We start from the raw sequence: 22,020 nt of genomic DNA, 5'->3' as shown, positions 1-22,020 counted from the left end.
CTTAGAGTGCATTACCTTATTTTTAACCATATATTTTTTCAATAAAATAATTTACACGAAAACTCACAAATATTTTCTATTTTTAAGTTTTTAACCAAAACAATCTTCAAAAAAAAAATAATCATTACAAAATTCATTTCATTTTTTTATTAAATGGGACTCCAAACAAGGGAAAAAAACAAAAATTATGACCAACTTGAAATTTCGCACAAACTTAAGTAATCGTTGGTGAAATTAACTTATTTAAGAGTGTAAAGGTGAGCCAAGCACGACATTTTTTTTTCTTGGTACATTCTTCCATCTCAAATGAAGCAGTACAAGCCAATTAACAGTGGCGATGGCTTCGCTTCTGCGTTCGAAAACAACCCAGAAACTTCATCTGTTACCCAGAAAATTGTCAAAACGCAGAAGTTTCTCGTGTAAAAGTTTTTCCAAACATTTTACAGAAAATTTAGAAGGCAGTAATAGCAGATGCCAATCCTCAACTCCCCCGCAATCGCCCGGTCAGTTTCTCTTTTCTTCATAATAATTCAGCATTCTTTATATACGTTTTCTTCGAAATATACACTTGAAGAAGTGTAAAGTTTTGTGCTTTCTGAAAACAGGTGAAGAAATGGAGAGTAGCATACATACTATGCTGACAATTGACCGTTGGGAGTCTCTCAATTGTATGAAATATAAGTTGGCATCTCTGAGGCCAGTTCATGGAAGGTTGGCACTGAAAATATTGAGCTGGTTTCTAAAGCAGCCAGGTTTGGAGCTCAGTCATATAACGCACATGTACTGTATCACAACCCATATTCTTGTTAGAGCTAGAATGTATAAACATGCCAATTCAATATTACAGCATTTATCTGGAATGGATTTGGGGTCAAGTTCAGTTTTTAATGCCCTTATGGATACTTATCGTCTTTGTCACTCAAGCCCTGCAGTTTTTGACCTGTTAATGAGGGTTAATGTACGAAAGGGGTCAATTGGCGACGCTTTAGATACTTTCCGATTGATGGGTTTTAGGGGGTTTAGCCCGTCCATTTATACTTGCAATATGATCCTAGGAGCAATGGTGAAAGAATGGTCTTCTGAGTCTGTGTGGTCATTTTTCAGAGAGATGCTTTCAAAAGGTATTTGTCCAAATGTTGAAACATTTAATATATTGTTAAATGTTCTTTGTGTTCAAGGGAAGCTGAAGAAGGCTGGTTATTTACTAAGGAAGATGGAGGAGAGTGGTTATGCTCCAAGTGTGGTTAGTTATAACACATTACTCAACTGGTATTGCAAAAAGAGTAGGTATAAACCAGCTATTGAGCTGCTGGATCACATGAGTTGTAAGGGTATCGAACCAGATGTGTGTACATATAACATGCTTATGAATAATTTGTGTAGAAATAATAGGAGTGCAAAAGGGTATTTATTATTGAAAAGGCTGAAGATGAGGATGATACTCCCCAATGAAGTCACCTACAATACCCTCATCAGTGGCTTTGTAAAAGAGGGAAAAATTGCAGTTGCCAGAAAGATTTTTGATGAGATGTCTAACGTTAATCTTTCACCAAATTGTGTCACTTATAATGCTTTGATTGAGGGGCATTGTCAAGCGGGCAATTTCGAAGAAGCCTTTGAACTTTTGGAGAAAATGGTAGCAAGAGGATTAATGCCGAATGAAGTTACTTATGGAACACTTTTGAATGGATTATGCAAGCATGCCAAATTTGATTCTGCAAGAATTCTAATTGAGAAGTTAAAGCTGGATAGTAATAATATTAACTGTATTACTTATACTATCTTAATAAGTGGGTTAAGCAAAAATGGGATGCTAACCGAAAGCATACAGTTGCTTGATAAAATGTTTGAGGATGGTGTAAATCCTGATATTGTTACATATTCGGTACTTTTAGATGGATTTTGTAATGCCGGAAAGATGAATAATGCAAGGGAAATAATTTGTAAAGCATATAGATCGGGTATCATACCAAACAGTATTATATACTCTATTTTAGTTTACAATTTGTGCAAGCAGGGAGATACAACTAAAGCAATCAAAGTTTACACAGCAATGCTACAGAGTGGTCATTGTGCTGACCTTTTTGTTTGTAATGTATTGATATCTAGTCTCTGTAGAGGTGGGAAGGTGGGAGAGGCAGAGATTTTCATGCATCGCATGAATGAGGTTGGTCTTGTTCCCAATTCTACTACTTTTGATACCATTATTGATGGCTATGGAAGCATAGGTGATGGGGTGAACGCTTTTTCTTTCTTTGAAGAAATGGTTAGATTTGGTCATCAGCCTAGCTTCTACACATATGGAAGTCTGCTGAAAGGACTGTGTAGAGGAGGATATTTTATGGAAGCACTGCAATTCTTTCATAAACTCCGAAACATACCTTGTGCTGCAGATGCTACTATGTTCAACACTCTGCTGGCTAAGATTTGTGAACTGGGAAATTTCAACCTAGCTTTGCTTATTTTGGATGAGATGGTTCAAAATAATGTGCTTCCTGATAGTTATGCTTATACTTGTCTTATTTCCATGTTGTGTAGAACGGACAAGGTTGTTACGGCAGTTATCCTACTGGAAAGAGTATTGGAAAGAGACACTTCTTCTCTGAACCAGTTTATGTATACAAGCGTCATTAATGCACTTTTCAAGACTGGCCAACCAAAAGCTGCTATTTACTACTTTGAAGACATGGTAAAGCGAGGGCTCAATCCTGATACAGTTACACTCAATGCAATTATAGATGGGTTCTCAAGACTCGGACAAATGAGTAAGTTGGACGATATCCTTTCATTAATGAACGACAAAAGTTTGCGCCCTAATTTGGCTACATATAACATCCTTTTACATTTGCAATCAAAAAGACAGAATATGTCAGAGTGCTTTGCGTTGTATGATACGATTACAAGGAAGGGTTTTGTCCCTGACAAGTTAACATGTCATTCTATAGTTCTTGGACTTTGTAAATCAAGCATGACAGATGTTGGGGCTAAATTTTTGAAGATGATGATCGGGGAGGGGACTGAAGCAGATCAGTTGACATTTAACATGCTAATCACCAAGTATAGCGAAAGGGGTGAGTTGGTGAAGGCCTTTGATTTGTTAAATATCATGAACTCGGTTGGAGTTTTACCAAATAAAGATACATTCAGTTCGATTTTTAATGGACTTAAACACATATCTTGTTTTGAAAAAGCCCGTGAGATGCTGGAGATGGGTTTTGTTCCTACTAATAGACAATATAGTAGTTTGATAACAAGTATGTGTAGAGCTGGAGATATACAAGGAGCATTCAAATTAAAAGATGACATGGAAAAGCTTGGCGTTGGCTTGCGAAGTGTGGCTGAGAGTGCTATGGTCAGAGGACTTGTGCAGCGCGGCAAGACAGAGGAGGGAATGCTTGTTCTTGATTGCATGCTGAGGGGGCAACTTGTTCCAACTGTTCCAACTTTCACAACTTTAATGCATAAGTTCTGCAAAGAATCTAAACTTGAGGAGGCATTTTATTTGAAAGATTTAATGGAATTTCATGGTGCAAAGCCTGATGTTGTTGCTTACAATGTTCTCATTACAGCTCTCTGTCAAGCTGGTGATACTAATAATGCCTTCAAACTATATGATGAGATGAAGAAAAGAGGTGTCTACCCCAATATTACCACTTTTAGTATTCTCACTAGTGCCATTTCTTCTGGAAATGACCCCATGAAGGGTGAAACACTTCTGATGGATCTAAAGTTGAAAGGATTGATTAGTCAGAATTCAACCACAGAAGTTTGGCAGAGGAGATTGATGCATGCCATGAAGAAGTTAAACCACATAAAGCATAAAGGAAAGAATAGTGTGAAGAAACGATGAATCTAGTTAACTAGTCAGGCTGGATAGAGTAGTCATTCTCAATGGTTTACTGGAAATCCAGGATTTCATTACTGTACCATACCTTAGCTGGCTTTATTGCAGAAGCCAGGTATGTGATTTACTTATTAGCTATGGCTTTCATCATTGGAGTATGCAGGCACGAAAACATGCACATTCACGGTCAGACACACACAAATATTCTGACACTTACCTTATGTTATTGGTTTGTGGATTCTATTTTGTTCTAATGCAGATAATCGAAGGCAATAATGAGTTAAACCAATATTTTGAGTTACAAGACTAGTTTTATGAGTCCTCATTAATGATGGTGAGAGTTAAAACTCTTGGTTCTTTTTAGTAAACTTTACTTCTTGAGCTTTTAGTTGTTTCGTCTCCTCCATTGGATGATTATATTCATGACCAAGCAGATCATGAGAATTGATGAGCACCAATGATCCCATGATGGAGATTGGACGATGTAATTCATAATGGCGTTGAGAGTGGATACTTTTGGCGCCAAGTAGATGTAGGCCTGTTATTATCTGGGGCTGAGGAAGAGGAGGTTAACTCAGACGTGAGTTGTCACTGGATCTAGAAACTGGAAATGCTAACATGTGCTTGGTAAATTCCTCCACTTCCAAATATTTTTCTGCTTCTAGCATTGCTTTCCATAAATCAAGTTTTCTGTATCAGCATTCCCATGCTCTGCAAGTATCCATACATATTCAGGCAAAACAATAATGTAGACAAGTAAGAATAAAAAATTAGAAAATTCAGGAACCGATTTCAAACTTGTTCAAATTATTCACTTTTCCTGTTTCATCACTGACAGTTTTTGGATACGTGTTTGTTCACTTTAAGATAATCCACAGACTAGGACATTAGTCTTTATGATCTAACTGATGGATAGTAATCTCTATCAGGAATACAGTCACAAAAAATTGAACTATCTATTTTACTCGTGGAAGAAAGGCCAAAGAGATCTTTAATGTTGAGCATGGGAAGTTTGGTTTGTTTCTGCCCTTCTGCACAAGTTTCTGAATTGCTTATGTGCTTCTGCAGACCTTCTCTAACTAGTGGTGCTCGTATTCCAGGATTCAAAGGCAATTTTGTCTTCAGAGAACTCTGGTTTTAGAGCAAGAGGACTCTTTGCGCATTTGCCATTTATTATTTCTAAAAATTCTGTTGGTTCCAATAAACGAATTAGTCGACAAACAGCTTGAGCAAGAATGATGTGTCTCCATAAGTCTATTAATCTGCACCCAGCAAATGTTGCAGGTTCCTTAGATTTGGATTATGCCTTGAACAAAATATAAACATGTTGCCGTTTGCTTGGCAGACAGCATATGGCAACTGCACGAGGGGATACTGTCTTGTATTTGACTTTGATTTAGTATTATTATTGTTTGACCTTGATTATTAAGGTGTTTATTTGTAATCACACTCTTTAAGTTGTTTATTATGTGAACAGTTTGAATTTCTTAAAATGAAATGAAGAATTTGTTTCTGTTGGATTCTTCTGAGCATGTATTCAATGAGCTTAGGTCATGGATTACATCAGCAAAAATAAATTTGACGTACTTGAACCCACTTGCTCTAACGTGGCTTAAATCTTTTAGTCGATCTAGCAATGAATTGAATGTGGTGAGGAAAGAGAGTTTATGAAGTTGACATCGTACTATAAAGGAATTAGTTCTATTAACTTTGAAAATTATATTTGACAAACTAATTAACTTAAAATAAGTTTGACAAACTATGTGAATTAATATGATGCAAACTTGATATTGAATTTTTGTATATGTTGGCATCTTATCTTCCACCAAAAGAATACATGTTCTCTCTTCTTATTGGTGGTGGTTGTAACTTCCCAAAAAAGGAAAAGGATTCCCAAATAATGCTTCTTTATTTAGTTATTGACGTATATATTTTCTGTTTGATTTAGCTAAAAATAAATATATATATATTGATAAAAATGTGAAATTTACATATTTTATGGGATTAACAATATTTACCCACTTTGCAATTAAACATTTTACAAAAATCTATTAAACATCTAAATTTTAGTAGAATCAAACAAGGGCTTAATTGCACATTGGCTTAAAATCCAGCCTCTGCCTCGTAGCTCATAATTTATCATTGACATCCTATCGTAAGCTTAGGTCGAATTTAATTTTTACTTGTAAAATATTATAAGTAATTGTGACGAGACTTGCAAAGAAGAGTTTTGCATATTTTGATTTCGCGTTGGAAAATGTTTGCTTTATTTTCAACCAAAAAGAGAAAAAATTTCATTTATTGGATCCACACATATCCATTTAAAGTGTAGATGATCGATTTATTTTTTCAAAACACCAAGGATCGAAACAATTGCCTTCTAATGATAAGAAGATTGGCAAACCCCAGGGACTATTTCAAATGCTTTTTGGCCAAAAATAAGTAAATAAATAGCACTCATAGTCTCATAGGAATTATGTGAAATGTATTTTTGACAATTTTGTGATACAAATTATGAAGTAAGAGACAATAAAGATGCATTTGATTGCAAGCATGAATTTGCATGAAAAGAAAATAAATTCTAAATAATTCAATCTTTTAAAATTTATCTGCATGAAAATTGACAATTAAATGTGTTTGATTGATTTAATTTTCAACCTAAAAAATATTATAATTCATTTATTATTGATAGGTAAATGAGAGAGATAAAGAGAAAGTGAACTCATTGAAAAATAAAATTTTATTCCTTCTAAAATAAAATATTTTCTATTTTCCTTGATTTTAAGAAAAATATAATCACGTGACCAAAAGTAAGAAAATATTTTCCATGAAATAAAATGGCAATTAAACAATATAAAAGTAAGAATTAGAGGAAAAATATTAGAAATCAAATGCACCCTAACAAACATTTTTCAATGAAAATATTTTGAAACTATTTTCATAATAAATAAAGTCGTTCGCCTATTTTCTCACTTGCCAAACACACCCTAACAAAATGCCAAAAATAAACAGTTATTAAATTAATTTACATATATACAAATACTTTACATATCGACGGCTCCATCTCTATCTCGACTGCTCTCGTCATTTTTATTTTTTTTAATCCTTAGAAACATCTCTTCCTGCGGATTCATGTCGGTACGTAATTCCAACAAGTCTCGGATTCTGATTTTGTTGATTATTTGACTCGGATTTGAATCGATTATGATTCTCTTTTTTGTTTGATTATTCCGCTAATCCTTTAATTTTATTTGGAAATTTTTGTGTTTTTGATGTTTTGATCGATCGCTTTGTGTAAGGGTTTGTACCGTTGAATTTTCGTTAATTTGAGACAATATTAAGATATATATTATAGAAAAAAAATTGATTTGATGTTTGCTGTTGTATGATGTAATATTGACGTGCTATGATTGTTTGTTTACCGGAGATGTTCAAGCGAATAAATAAAAATTTAATCCGTGTTTGTTGTTGTTGAATAGGTGTCATCTTATTCTCCATCTCAAAAATAAAAATAATGAGACCAAATAAATGAAAAGATGAAATATTTATGGCAATATGTTAAATTGTTTCCATTTAACTTGAAACTTCTTTAAGTATTTTCATTTGGGAATTTGGTAGATTTATTTTAGTTTATCAGTTAAATTTTTCTTCACTTTCTTCACTTGGACTTAGTGCTACCGAGCCACCACCATTGATCCTTAATGACATGTAATGAAACCTTTTGAGCCCTGCAACATTTTCCTGCTCGTTCTAAGGCAAAATTAAGTGGGTTATAAAGACGGTGGTGATATTTTAATGTTATGGTTTTTGGAGATATGGTTGAATATATTCCCTGTTAGGCTATTTAAATTGATGCAGGTAAGAATGTTGGGTGAGGGATGTATCTGAAAGTCAAGTTCGTCAAACATCAAAATTTTATGTATGTCAGCAAGGCTAATTGGTTAAAAATTAGTACTTTTAATCTTTTTTCTTTATTTTTATGGTAAACTATTAAGTCTACTATGGTTATAATAATTCAAAGTGCAACGCATATGTGAAACTATTCATACAATAAATAAAAACTGTTCAATATAATTTAGAGAATTATGATCCTCGCAAAATATCGAACAAGTGTTCCCGACATAGATCTAGACTGAAGTGTGCAACACTGGTACTTTATGCATTTAGACGAATGATTGTTAAATGTCATGTACATTTGGAATTAGATTTAGTTTATAGCGGTTTGAGAAACTTTTTCGTTGGGTTGGAGGATGAAGATATAGCATAGATACTTATATTCTGAATAGACTTAGGTATTCACTTAGAAAAGTTTACATTCGATTCTCTGCAATTATTTTCCATCCACAGTTTGTAGTGGTTTGAGAAACTTTTTTGCTGGGTTAGAGGATGAAGATATAGTAAAGATACTTCTATTCTGAATGGATTTAGGTGTTCACTCGGGAAAATCTACATACGACTCTCCACAATTATTTTCCATTCACAGTTTCCAGTGTCTAACCTCATTGCAGGTGCCAATTTGCTCAGAATTTCAGACAAAGTTAAGTGGACTAGTAATGTTAGTGAAACGAATTTCAGAACCATATCATTATGCTTCAATGACACAATTATCCTTTTGGATTCCTCACCTTTAATGTCCATATTTGTTAAATTCATAAAATTAACTTGGCTTTAGGTTCAATCTATCATTGGATTGGACTGAATTGAAGTTTGAAAGTGAATATATATTTCATGATACTTTTAGATGCCAGATTTTAACTACAAACAAGGGTCATCATGAAGTGTGATGCATTCACCGTCAATTTGTTTCAAAAGATTTTGGTTGCATGTTCTTAGACATCAATAAACTAAAGGAAAATGAGCCCTCAGAGTTCTTCTATTAGCACTTCACATTTTACATTCATATGTTGTGCATTTGCAACAATTTTCCATATTTTTGTTCTCTCTTCACTAAAATTAATATTTTTGTAATTGGAATTAATTAAAGTGGCATATATCGATGCTTGAATCTGTTCTTTCAAACCAACAAAAACATATTGAAGAAGATTAATCGAGATCGGACATGAAAAAAAGTAAAAAGAAAAAACAATACGAAAGAAACATGGAAGCAGAACTAGTTTAAAAACTTTTGAATTGACCTATGTATCCGTAAGAACTTGAATAACATTATGCAAGTCCTAGCTGCAACTTGCGCTGCCATGTGTATAAAAGGTGCAGTCTTCACCTTCATGTACTAAACTGCAAAGCTTAAATATTTTCTTCTTTGTGTTGGATCTGGTTCAAGTGTTGTGAATTGATTATCCTACTTTCAGACGTATAGGATGCTCAGCCTCCATCTTGTTATCCTTTCATTTAGCAATATTAATTGAAGATTTATCTGTACGAAAAGTGATTTGTCTTTGCTTGTAGTCATCTATGGAATCTTCAACTTCAGTTTTGATAGCTGATTATCCATATTTATTCTGGGTTTTCAATACCTTTATGTACATCTTCATTACTTTATTTGTGTTTTATCTGTAACTTTGGGCAGGAGAAGGGTCGGCCATTGCCTAAGTTTGGCGACTGGGATGTTAATGACCCTGCTTCCGCAGAGGGATTTACTGTCATATTTAACAAGGCCAGGGATGAGAAGAAGACAGGTGGGAAACCTGAGTCACCTTCAAAGGTGGATACAAATACTAAGCATGGAGTGGAACCTTTAAAACCTCAGGGTGTAAGTTGTTCTTTGATGCTTATTTTAGTCTTCAGAATTGAATATGAAGTTACATTGAGATGGATATGCTTTAAATGTCTTTTAAATAGTGGTAGTTATCAGGGGCGGAGCCAACAACCAACGAGCCGGTGTGGCTAAAAAAGTTACATATTATTGAAGCTTTGCGGTTAAATACGAATAACTGTATTAGCTTTCAACGTAAGTGATTGTAGCTCATATGGAAGAGAGCTCGTTTTACATGTGAGAGGCACCTAGTTCAAATCCCCTCACCTCCACTTCTTCTTTTAATTTTTTTTTTTAACACGATAAATAATAATTAAACAACTCTATATTATTTTGTTTTCATTGACATCCACAGGAGTGTCGTATGTCAAATGGTAAATTTCTTGCTTTACATGTAAGAGGTGTATGGGGTTTGATTCCCGTCATCTCCTCCTCTTTTAATTTCTTTAACACAATAAATAATAACTAAACAATTCTATATTACTAGTTTTTGTTTCTAAAAGAATCTCATTAAAAAAATTTGTTGACTCAAATTATTATTTCATAATATATACTTATATTTTTATCAATTTATTTTGTAAAATTCAAATTTGGACAATTTTAAGTACTGATCTTTTTTCTTTTAAGAATTTGAAAAATATTTTTCTTTTTTGGGGTCAAAAATAGCTCTAAAAATTACCATTTTAAAAATTTATTGACTTAATTTATTACTTCATAATATGTAATTGTTATGTTTTATGAATTTATTTTGTAAAAATTGGACAATTTAAGTACTAATCTTTATTCTTTTAAGAATTTGAAAAAACACTTTTTTTGGGGTCAAAAATAGCTCTAAAATCATCGTTTTAAAAATTTGTTGACTCAATTTATTACTTCATAATATGTAATTGTTATGTTTTATCAATTTATTTTGTATAATTCAAATTTGGATAAGCTAAGTAATAATCTTTATTCTTTTAAGAGTTCGAAAAATACTTTTCCTTTTGGGGTTCAAAAATAGCTCTAATATTCATTGTTTTGAAAGTTTTGTCTTTATCATTTAATCAATACTTTACTTATTAATTTCATCTTGTCTCGCTTGAGTTCATAAAAATTTAAAACTTGATCATATATATATGATTCAAAAAATATATTTTTATTCCTTATTATTTTGTGTTGTATTGAACTATATTTTCATTTTTATATGATTTTAACGTTTTAATACATTTATATATTGATTGGAGATTTTTTTAATTTAAATTAATTAAATATTAGTAAACAATCTCACTATATTGGATGGTAGCTTGATGACTACTCGACACTCCGCCCTAGCTCACTTGAGCGGTTGGATCCGTCCCTGGTAGTTACCATTTTTCATGTCTCACGGTCTTACATTTGGTTTATTTGGCATAATTTTGTGTGAGAAATTTAAGTCATTTTTGGTAGAGATTCTTTAAAACTCATTTTTCCTCAAACTCATTTCAATCACACACACTCAATAAAATAATTTTGTACATGGATTCATAAGTTTTCCTTTACTTTTTCACCACAACTTCTTAAATAAATTCCCTTCTCATAGATCAATTCACGAAAAATCTACTTCAAACAAGCATTTAGGGCCTGTATGAGAGTTTTTTCCCACCGATTTTGATCTTTTTAGGTGGCACCGTTATGGGATGTTGGAAAAACTAGTGCTTGTTATCTTTTCTGACACTAATTCTGTGACTGGTATAAAAAATAAAATCGGTGTAGTGTAATTTTGGCCGCCTTTTTTCAACCCACCAACTAAATTGGTGGGTTTTGGCCGTTTCTCAAAGCCCTTCTAATTTTATCCCTTAGAAAATAATTATTTGATTCCACATATATTGTTCAAAATTAACTTGTAATTAAAAATACATTGACTAAAAAAATTATAAGCAAAAAAATTACTTTATAACTAAAGAACTTATAAGTAAAAAATTACATATAAGATAAAAATAATTTTTTGTGTAAAAAATTCCTTTTATAGTAAAAATACTGCCAGTGCTACAAAATTCACTTATGAAATATAAAAATTTACTTATGTGTTAAAAATTATTTAGAAGTACAAAATTAGCTTGTAACTGTACAATTTATTTACAAGGGAAAAACTACTTATACTTAAAATTTTAATTATAAGTAAATATTTCACATTTTAAGTTGAAAATTAACTTATATGTAATCCAGATAATAGACTCTCAAATGTGGGTTGGAGTATTATAAAAATCGCTACTAAAAACCCCACGAGACCGGACCCCTCATAACTGTCCAAAACTGGTACCCTAAAACTCCAAAGCAGACCCTTAGTATTGGCCTTTCTTCTCGAAGATATTATTATTTGCCGTATCTGGTTATGTGATTTCTACCTGTATAATTTTCATGACAGTTGCAATATTGGTGACTGATAATGTCTTTTTTATTGGAAAGAACATACTGGAATAAATTATTTTGTTTTCTCGCGAGGAAGTTACTGCCAAATATGTGGTATTTTATTTTTCAGGCTGCTTTATAGTGAAGTAATTTTCACGGCCAAATTTATAGAAGGGTGAAACGAGGCTTCGTTTTCTGATTTTCTCTGGTATCAACTGACAAAAAATAATTCATTGATTTGCAGAAGAAATGGTTGTGCTGCATGCAGAGCCCCCGAGCAGAATCTTGATCAAGTTGTCTGTGTAAAAGATCAATATAGGAAGGGCATCTCTATAACGGCTCAAGTTATATATGCCTTCAGATAGAATTTGCAGGTGTTATCCGGCACCATTTGTGTTGTGTAAGAGACGAATATGAAAAACTTGAACAAACCCGTCTGTTATATTTTGCGGATCATCACGATGAAGTTGTGTTCGATGGTCCCTTTGTATCCTGTGGCCTGTAGAGCTTTTGTTGTCTCGCGTTAATTTTTAAAATCACTTGCATATTTATTTGTTAAGCAAACGTTTTTACATTATCTTTCTCAACCTACATTGTGCTAGTTTATTTTGCGAGCGTACTCCCTACCCAGTTTAAGGGTTGTTGCGTTGCCTTAGAATCTTTTACGCCATCCCCAGAATTCACATTGGAACAGTTCTCCATCCATGAAACCCTCTCTGGCACGTAGTAGTTGTTGAGGGTAAATCCCATGTTGCCCCCATTTGGTCCCCATTATTTCAGTAGTCTTATGATTTTTGTGAATAATGTTACAAGGTTATCTTTCAGGAAAGAAAGCTGAAGTCTTGACAAGGTAACAGAGTTTATTAAGCTCGAATGTGCAATTCAATCCAGTGAAGACTCAAAAGGAGAACACGTATTCAAATATTGGTATTTCTCAAACGAGTTGTGAGGGCATGTAAGGGTAAATTCTACGTCGAATGGACAAAAATAAATATACAACCAACAAATTCTTGAAACAGGTTTTATAATAATTTAACATGGCAAGAGAGAAGTGCCCTGGATGGATAATAATAATAATAATAATAATAATAATAATAATAAGGGAACACTAGAATTTCTGCGGTTGATGAATGCCCTAGTGAAGTTAAACTTAAACTCTAGATGCCCCTAGCTTTCGCTCAAACAAACGACGCAAGATGTAGACTTGCAAAACAGAGGCCCCAATGAGAAAAATTGATTCATATATAGCTTTGTGGATTGCTCTTCTGCTCATTCCTTCATTTACTGCAATTCGAATAACATAAATCTAGTTAGTGCATGAAATGTTATAGATCCACGAGACTGTGTAGCACATTCCACGTAAAAAGAAATGAAAGGAAGACCTAATTTTCAAAGAGAAAATAAATTGAGCAAGTAATTCTAAGAACGGTAATCCACATCTAGTCTCTCTGTTCCTCCCTAAAACGCTTATGTTGGAAGAAATGACGACAATCTTTTTTGTGTTTCAACAGACTACTCCTCACAAATGGTTGTGAAATTAGAGTGGTTCAGCACTACATTATCCATGGAACTCCAAGAACGGAAGCATCCTCATTCTAAAAATTCGTGCACCTAAACGACATGCTCGGGTCCTATATTTTTGCTGGGAAGGAAACACAGAGGACCTTCTCTCATGTTAGGTTCGGGAAGAATGAGACCCAATATTCATTATGAAAATTTTAGTGAATAAATTATAGCAGCTCAAGTATTACATTCTTCTCATTTCTTTCCAGACGTTCAATGATATTTGGGGAAAAAAGAATGTCCTTTTTTCCGGCAGAAGATAAAATGCACAGAAAACCAGTTTTTCCTTACTGAACCTACGGATCCAAATGCGGCGCTAGCACATGATATATGAAGCTAATTGCTAACATGGGCTCGTGAAGGGAAAAAATAAAAGATGTAAAAAATGGGCAATAGAAGAATTAAGTGTGATATGTCAAGTCCAATAAATGTGGGCTGAAGTATTTGACATATAAATAACATCACAAACAGAAAAAGTTGAACCAATACCTATTGCCTGACGATCAGTCTGAGCCTCGAGCCAATGTTGCTCAAACTGAATATTATACAAAGCTTCCTCTAGCTTCCCAATGTGTTCAAAGAGAGGTTTGAAATGCTCTGCAGAAGTCAAACAAAACATGCCATGTTCAATATTAAAAGGATACATCAGAGACAGATTTAAGAAAAATCACAGAAGAATGCTTACCATCTTTAGCATGCTCATCATGGTATGCAAAGTGACCAGCATGCACATCGAAGTCTATGGTTTCATGATAGGGGGACTTATTAGTGAAACAAAAACGGTAAACTCCTTGATGATAAGACAAAAACTCGTGCTTCTCAGTTGTCTTATCACGTACATCATGAATCTGTTCACCATTTGGTCCCTTTACCTGATAATTTAATTAAAATTGAGCAGGCAATCCCACCAGTCAGAAGGAGTATCTAAACCAAAATATTTTGTAAAAATTCATAAGCATAACATTTTCTTACATGGTTTGTACAACCACGCCATCACACAAACTGACTTTTAGATAAATATGATAACAATAAGCTTATAGTATTTTTTTCCCCTCGTGGACGTAGGAGGAGGGATTTGATAAGAAAAATATATATCTATTTCACATTGTCCCGAGCAAACACTAACTGATGCTTGTTTCACACCAAGCATATACCAACGGAAGGAACCGGTGTATCAAGTCTCTTTTTCAAATGAATAATACTATTTGTACATAATGGAGTTACACAATGATTTATATACAGATGAGATGTAAAAAAGAGAGTAGCGAAGGTTTTTTTTATTTGGTTGAAAAAATTCTAGCAGAATCATATCTCACCACATCGACTCGCTTTCATCCCTTGCCGTTCGTAGTCCAAGGGAAATTCTTTTTAGAAGGTGTTGCACCAGCAAGGGGATATTTCATACTTTATAACTCAAATATTTTTCATCTCAGTAAAAGAAAATAAAAGAATAAACAGGTACATCATGTGTGTGTAAATCATTATATACATATAGCACAACCGTTTATAAATATTGTTCTCAATTCCTCCATTCTCAAATAGTATTTCCTAGAACTAGGAAAGATTTCCCCATAACTAAGGATAACAACAATTAAAAAGGAAGAGATTTTTGTTACTAAAGCCTTCATCTTCATCTAAGAAATATTTGTATGGCCACAAACATTTGAACAATTAGGAATGCTTGAATTATGTTCAGTATATATGCAGTTAATTTTCTCCTGTTGAAAAGCCAGAGAGCAAACTAGCCATCTGTTCTAGGAATGGAACACCCTTTCACAACTGCACAATGTCATAATACAAAGAAGGTCTTGGTAATATAATGCTCTTTAATGATAACCTTTAGTTCAATCCAAATGTGAATACAAGAGTAGTTCGGTGAATGCAATTGTCTAATTATAGGAACTGTTTCTCCATTCACTGATCTTATTTTCATCTTTTTTTTTCCCTCCGCTTTCAACAATTACTAAAACACACATCAAAAAATAAACTCAACACACAGTAATTATTTATATTCCACACTGATATACATCTTTTATCATAGTGGGCATGACTCTGGCCAGCAATTCATAAGGTATTTTAAATTAGATTAAGAGTTGATTCCCAAAAAAGATACAAAAACTACATCAAAAAACACATCAATTACCGCATCTCCAAAACAGAAAAACTCCACACACACACCAAAAAAATCCATCCAAAAACTAGGGAAATTGGGATTAATTTCGTTGGAGTCCGATCTGAAAAACCGCATCGAATTACTTAGGGGTCCACTTTGAAGTGGTCAAGAAAGACCTCTTTATCCAAGGAGCATACTATATGTACGGAAAAAACTTCCATAAATTTTGACCAAAAGCCATTGAAGGTTGGCTGCAAAAAATAGTTTTTGCAGCCAATTATTTGCTACCACCACGGCATCTGTAAGTAAACAATTATGGCCCACCCACACAGGTCGAACCTTGGGAGACATCATCATTACACGAAAATAATAATACATTGTCGTATTGGTTGCTTCTTGCAATGGAAATCACAAATTTAAAGTGTGTGGGCAAAAATCTTTCACCAGGAAACTGTGTGTATATTTTCAAATGTTGTTTATTTGATTAGGACATGAATGTTACCTCTTTATTTATTTATTTATGTATTTATTTATTTTTTACTTATAAAAGTACCCTTCTTTTTCTTCTTTTTGATCTCCTTATTTTCTTCTATTAATTCCTCTATTTGGATGAAGATGATTGGCTAAAGTTATTAGAGCATGTTTGGTTAAGTCTAAGAAAATAAAGTCAATTTTAAGTAATTGTTTGTCTGCTAGTATGTTTAGATAACTTACTTATTTCTTATTTTTAATTAAAAGATGTGACTTTTTTCGAGAGTAACTTTTATATTACTATCAAAATAATTAACTTACTTAAATTTAACGAAGCAAAAGATATTTATTTTATGCTACAATGTACTTTTTTACTCGTGTAAACTTACTTACAAAATCAAAATTTTCAAAGCTTAGCGAAAAATTCTCATAGTATACCTTAGAAAAGTAATTTGGACAATATATTGAATGGATGATTTTTACGTGCTTTTTGGGAGGAAAAGATAGAAAGTGATCGGTGATCCCACGCGAACCACCTCCAAATAACCTACTTTTCCTTGTCCATTCTGGTCAAATGATTCGAACCCATAAGCTCCTGTTCTGAATATTGAAAGTCTGACCACTCTGGCATTAACATGAATTGAGCAAAATAATACATATTACATTTACTGAGTTTAATGAAATTATAAAAATTCGAAATCGTGCTCTTCCTTTAAATGATACAAAACTTGACAACAATTTCATTTGGTGATTACGGTTTATTCTTATAACAGAATTATATATGTTCAATATGAACAAAATGATTGTTATATTTACATTTTAGGCCTTATTTTATTTTCATTTATTTTAAAATACATTTTTTATCTATCTTATTTTTAACTATATATTCTTTAATAAAATAATATTACACGCAAATTCAAAACTTTCCCTTATTTTTAACCACACGTTCTCCATGAAATCACAGCTTCAAAATGCATTTTCTGCTAAAAAAAGGACATCAAATGGGCTCTTAATACTTTACTGCGGCTGATGGTCGACGATAGACGGCCGCCCGTGCTGACTAAAAATCCTAGATTCGCCACTGCCCATGCCTAGGTCAGACAATGTAAATTAATATGACTAGGGCATGGTTTATATAAGAGGGTAAAAGACTAATGGGGCCAAGCTGTCAAAAATTATCTCAATACTGCTTACACAAAATATATCAAATTATATCTCTAAATCATCAAATTCCAACAAGAATTACCCAGTTGTTCCCTTAAAATTTCCCTAAGTTGATCTAAAGTTGTCACATCATTTTTAGTCATAATCACATTTCAATCGACAAAAATAATTGATGAAAAATACGGATTACAGTGGCATGGGAAAAGAAAGTTTACCACAAGGTCAACGCCATCTTCACTGTAATGCCAAGAACCCTCAGACTTGATCACCACAAATGAAAAATGAACAGTGTCCCCGTATTCCACCTTATGCGAGAAGCATTCCTCTCTGTCTATCACAAATCTGATCCCAAAGGCTCCCCCGACGGTGGCCATAATTACCATCGCCGCCACCGCAATCGAAAGCTTCATCTGAATCCCAATCGGAAAAATCCATTAATTCTAACAAAAACAAACGACAAATTACAACGAAGAAGAAAAAAAACACGATTTTTGGTTACCTTTATTTCCTCCCTGGAAGACAAATTTATACAGAATCAAACAGATTTTGCTCCCCTTTAATTTATCGTACGAAAACTATTGTTTTGAGAAGTGCGCTAGTAACTTGGTCTGGACTTCAATTGTCTTGGTTTGACCGGGTTTCGATTACCTGCGACAAGAGCTTGAAGGTTGAGGTGGTCGCTGTTAGGTGTAATAACCAATAATAATCAGCCACGTATGTTGCGAATTTCTTGGATGTCTGAAATTGGCGACGTCGTTTGCTTGCTTGGTTGGTTAGGTTTTCCACGCAATGATAAGCTAATTAGCAATTTTTTTAAATCACAAGTTTCTCTATATAAACATCATAGTACGTACACGATTTTTCCTAATTACAAAACTCAGAATTCTATGTTTTCAAAAGTAAACTAGAATGTAGAAATGTAGCAAATTGGTAAATTTGTCAGTAGGAACATGAATTCTCTCAAGTGTTAGGCATAAAATTCTACGTTTTCATATTACACAAATATTGAATTTCTACAAATTGTTGAAATTGATAATAGTGAAAATAATCACGCTTATAATCTGAAGTAGAACAATTGACATCTTCAAAAGCATATCATGCATTCATATCCGAGACAAAACGACAATATTTTTTATGGCCCTGTCTGGTATGGCCTTTTTTCCAGATTTTAAGCATAAATATTACCGTTGCAGCCCTTCAGTCGCAATTGTTGACTCTCCTATCTCATAGTCGGGGCTCACTAACGGTAATAATTTGGATAGAAATCTAGGGAGAATCTCTCCCAGACAAGGCCTATAAGTACAACCATATCTGACTGTCAAATTGTACTTTGTTATAGTACTTAATGTAATATATGAACTTGACCAATAAAATGTTTACATCTATTTTAAAGAGTAATGAAACATAAGTACAAAGATATTTGGTTTCACAATTATAGTTCGCAAGCTAAAGAAACAAACGAAGTTATTTGTTCAAAATTATAAGAGCTATACTCTGGAAGAAAAATTGTTGGTTAAAGAACTCGAGCAGGAGTGGACGTTGATTCTACAGAAAAACAATTCTACCATTGAGTTTGAATTTAAAGAAAAGAAAAAAAAAATCCAAAACAAAACTTGCACTGTAAGTCACTAAAATTGAAATTCTTCACAGATAATCAATGCAAGTAGAAGTTTCTAATCTAGGATTTGATTATGGTTGTGCACACCATTTGTATGATAAAAATGCAAGATCGAATGATATTGTAAACTATGACTTTTCATCTAGTGATGGCAACGGGGCGGGGCACCCTCACCCCTTCCCGCCTTAGAATGGCAGAGCGGGGCGCGGCGGGGACGGGGCAACTTTTTGTCCCGTTTGTTGCCCCGTTTAATTTTTTATTTTATTTTTTCATTTTAATTTTAATTTTTTACTTTTTGAAAGTTTCGAATTATGTTATTATTAAATAATAAAATACAAATTTAAAATGAGTTTTTAACGGATGAATTGTCTAAAAATAAAATTATTTTTAATTATTATTCTTATTTTTTTACTTTTTCTTCACGGGGCGGGTTCGGGGCGACGGGGCGGGTTTTTTTGCCCCATTCGGGACGAGGGGGAAATTGCCATCACTATTTTCATCGGAGGGCAAATTAAAATTACAACTTGTGACCAATGTAAAAAATTTATCTGTTCTAAAAGGAAATGGTGGTTTTATAGAAATGCAAAACAAGTACATAAAGAAAGAGCAAAAGCCACTGATTTAACAGTGACAGAGCTTGGCATCCTGCCCTTGTCCCTCCTAAAGAAAAGACCATTGTACAATGGCAAGTTGATCAAAACCAGAACCCCACATAGAAGAATCTGCAAAGCGGTGGTTTCGTAAACAGATTTGAATTCCCCGATAACAATCATTTTCTTTAAAATCCCGAAGAGGCAGAACAGATTGATCATTGCCACCGATGATAAAATGATGAACATTGGTGAAGTGACTCCAAACTCCATCTTTTCTTTCTCGTATCTCTGTGTAACATCTTGATCAGCCACTTTTGTTGAGATTATAAAACCCGAATTTGAATATCTCATCAATTTGAAGATGGTATCCATGACTGCAAACAGATAAGAGCTTGTTCTTTTGTAAAGCCACATTCTTTGCTCATTCCACCAGCCTAAAATTGTTCCGCCTGCCCTGAGAAATTCGATAATGCTATATATATGCTCAGCTGCTATCACAAACGCGAATGGAAGAAACCATAGGCTCGAGACCTGAATGTTGAGTAAAATTGTGATATTTGTTGACGAGAAGAAAATTTAAATTTCAGAATGATGAGAGAGAACTAGATAAACATGCCTGGGGAAACAAGGAGATGCCTTTGAGCAGATAAAGAGAAGGGACAATGGAGTAGTACAAAGTTGCGAAGCAATTAGGAGACCATAGGCAATAGTTGACATATCCCATTATGAGCCCAAAATAGATTCTGCCTAGTCCATACCAAACTGGACTGTATTTCGAAAGGAAAATCTGAAAATCGCCCTCCGACCATCTCTTGTGTTGCACTAATATCTGATCAAGGGTAGTAGCAGAAACACCTAAGAAGCCTTTCCTTTCTGGATTGAAATAGATTGATTTCCATCCACGACATTGAATTGACAGCCCCGTTATCACATCTTCAACTGGACAGCCATACTTTAGACCCATCTGCATAATATCAGAAAAGTCTTTACTGCAACATTATATGCAAAACTCATATATATGAGAAGACGTGCTTAAGAAAAGACAGAAACCTCATTGCCCCACTGAGTGTTTTCTTCAAAAGTGCAACTAGCGAAGCCTTTTATCCTTTCTTCCAATTCTTGAACACTTTCCCCTGTTTTGCGTATAATATTTTTGTTCCAGTCGATAGTAAATCCCTTGGTATATTTTCTTCCACAAAGGATGTCCCTTCTGTGAAAGCAGCCAGTTCCAACATACATAGGCCCTCCATAACCATCCAAACCATGAAATTCCACCTTATGTAACAAAATTCATAAGATAAATAAGCATTTTTTTCTTCTTTTTTTTATAAAAAACAAATATGAGTCAATAGAATGTTTATATGGTCATATACTAACCTCACTGATCACTCTGTGGGTGCCTCCATATAAATCATTTTTAGTAATATTATGAAAATTCTGTGGAAACTGCACGAAAGCAGTCTCATGGCCCTTCTTTTCATCCATGAAGAAGCAGAGCGCATCTCGAATTGCTTGTGAATTATTTGAGTACATATCACAATCTACATTTAGAATAATAGGTCCATTGCTGATCTCTGATGACACCCTTATCTGCACATATATTACAAGAGTAGATAAATCATTTAATGCAACTTTCTTGCCTCGGAAAATTGTGATTTTGGTTCAAGGGGCAGCAGTATCGTAAATCAAAAGGAGAGTGGGATGCAAAATGGGAATAAATTTTGTATAAAAGGCAGAAATAATCAGAAGTTGTTCAGAGAATGTGAAAGTGTCTTTTTCTCTATAAATTTAATTTGATTATTATGTTTCTGCAGATTTTTGTAAACATGGCAGGCACTTACCAATGCATTCATGGCTCCAGCTTTGAAGTTATGGAAATGCTGTGGTCGCTTCTCGCGAGCCAAATACACCAAAGTTGGCAGTCTACACCCTTCAATATCCTTAACTTCTGCATCTTTTCCATCAATCAATACCTGGTAAATGGTAAATGTGAAATCGTGTTGGGAAGTTATTAATTTGTCTTTGTGAGCCTACATATATAATGAATTGTGTATAAAGATTATCTTAAAGTTAAGCCCAAAGTTAAAGTGATCTGATAAAGAATTAAGTAATTGGACTTAGATCATCTAAATAAAGTGCAGCGTGGATTACATGTGTAGAAATCATATTCCTCTAGAATTGTATTTCGTGATGGCTGAAATACATGTGGAAACTATATATAAGGCCACGGTCCCTAATTCATGTGCAATTGTCTTTCTTTGTGCCATCCTATCAATATGAGAATTAATAGAGAAAGTCTATTAAAGAGGAAGATCAAAAACCCGCATAAAGGAATTCAAGAATCAAGAAGAATGATTGAAGAATTCAAGAATCCATAATCAAGATTGAAGATCTGGAAGACAAGATTCAAAGATTATAATTCAAGATTCAATATTCAAGACACAAATTAATGGATCAATGTATTTTCCGTAATAATTTTTTTTTCTTGGTGATTTGAGGTGGAGATCTTGCAATTATATAAAGTTTAAAATTCATAAATAATCAACAAATCGAATATAGAAAATCACTTATAAT

General features: G+C 33.7%; 2 protein-coding genes and 1 pseudogene across 5 annotated transcripts; 2 read left to right on the top strand and 1 right to left on the bottom strand.

The window, feature by feature from the left end:
- The first annotated feature begins 292 nt into the window (after positions 1-292).
- Positions 293-5,368, top strand: LOC111395819 (pentatricopeptide repeat-containing protein At5g55840). Of its 4 annotated transcripts, XM_023021990.1 has the most exons (6): positions 293-503; positions 606-3,959; positions 4,104-4,178; positions 4,279-4,471; positions 4,774-4,859; positions 4,945-5,368. In XM_023021990.1, the coding sequence occupies exons 1-2, from the start codon at positions 338-340 to the stop codon at positions 3,848-3,850; spliced, it is 3,411 nt and encodes a 1,136-aa protein (XP_022877758.1). In that variant the 5' UTR covers positions 293-337; the 3' UTR covers positions 3,851-3,959; positions 4,104-4,178; positions 4,279-4,471; positions 4,774-4,859; positions 4,945-5,368. The 4 variants fall into 4 exon arrangements, with proteins under 4 accessions (XP_022877758.1, XP_022877759.1, XP_022877757.1 ...); XM_023021991.1 differs by lacking the exon at positions 4,774-4,859; XM_023021989.1 differs by lacking the exon at positions 4,774-4,859 and having other exon boundaries at positions 4,913-5,368.
- A 1,509-nt stretch (positions 5,369-6,877) lies between these two features.
- On the top strand, positions 6,878-12,511 carry LOC111395818 (RPM1-interacting protein 4). The gene is made up of 3 exons (XM_023021987.1): positions 6,878-6,982; positions 9,372-9,554; positions 12,169-12,511. Exons 1-3 carry the CDS (start codon positions 6,977-6,979, stop codon positions 12,211-12,213), a joined length of 234 nt encoding a protein of 77 aa, XP_022877755.1. The 5' UTR covers positions 6,878-6,976; the 3' UTR covers positions 12,214-12,511.
- Positions 12,512-12,830: 319 nt separating this feature from the next.
- The window catches only part of LOC111395140, a 15,872-nt pseudogene continuing 6,682 nt past the window's right edge, over positions 12,831-22,020 (bottom strand).

Source organism: Olea europaea, chromosome 6 (assembly GCF_002742605.1).
Source record: "Olea europaea var. sylvestris chromosome 6, O_europaea_v1, whole genome shotgun sequence".
In the NCBI taxonomy this organism is placed as follows: domain Eukaryota; kingdom Viridiplantae; phylum Streptophyta; class Magnoliopsida; order Lamiales; family Oleaceae; genus Olea; species Olea europaea.
This window is presented reverse-complemented; position numbering and strand designations above follow the sequence as displayed.

Coding starts and splice junctions, on each gene's coding strand:
- LOC111395818 (XM_023021987.1), top strand. Junction 9,555..12,168: donor AACCTTTAAAACCTCAGGGT/GTAAGTTGTTCT, acceptor ATTGATTTGCAG/AAGAAATGGTTGTGCTGCAT.
- LOC111395819 (XM_023021991.1), top strand. CDS start 338: ATGGCTTCGCTTCTGCGTTCGAAAACAACCCAGAAACTTCATCTGTTA. Junction 504..605: donor AACTCCCCCGCAATCGCCCG/GTCAGTTTCTCT, acceptor TTCTGAAAACAG/GTGAAGAAATGGAGAGTAGC.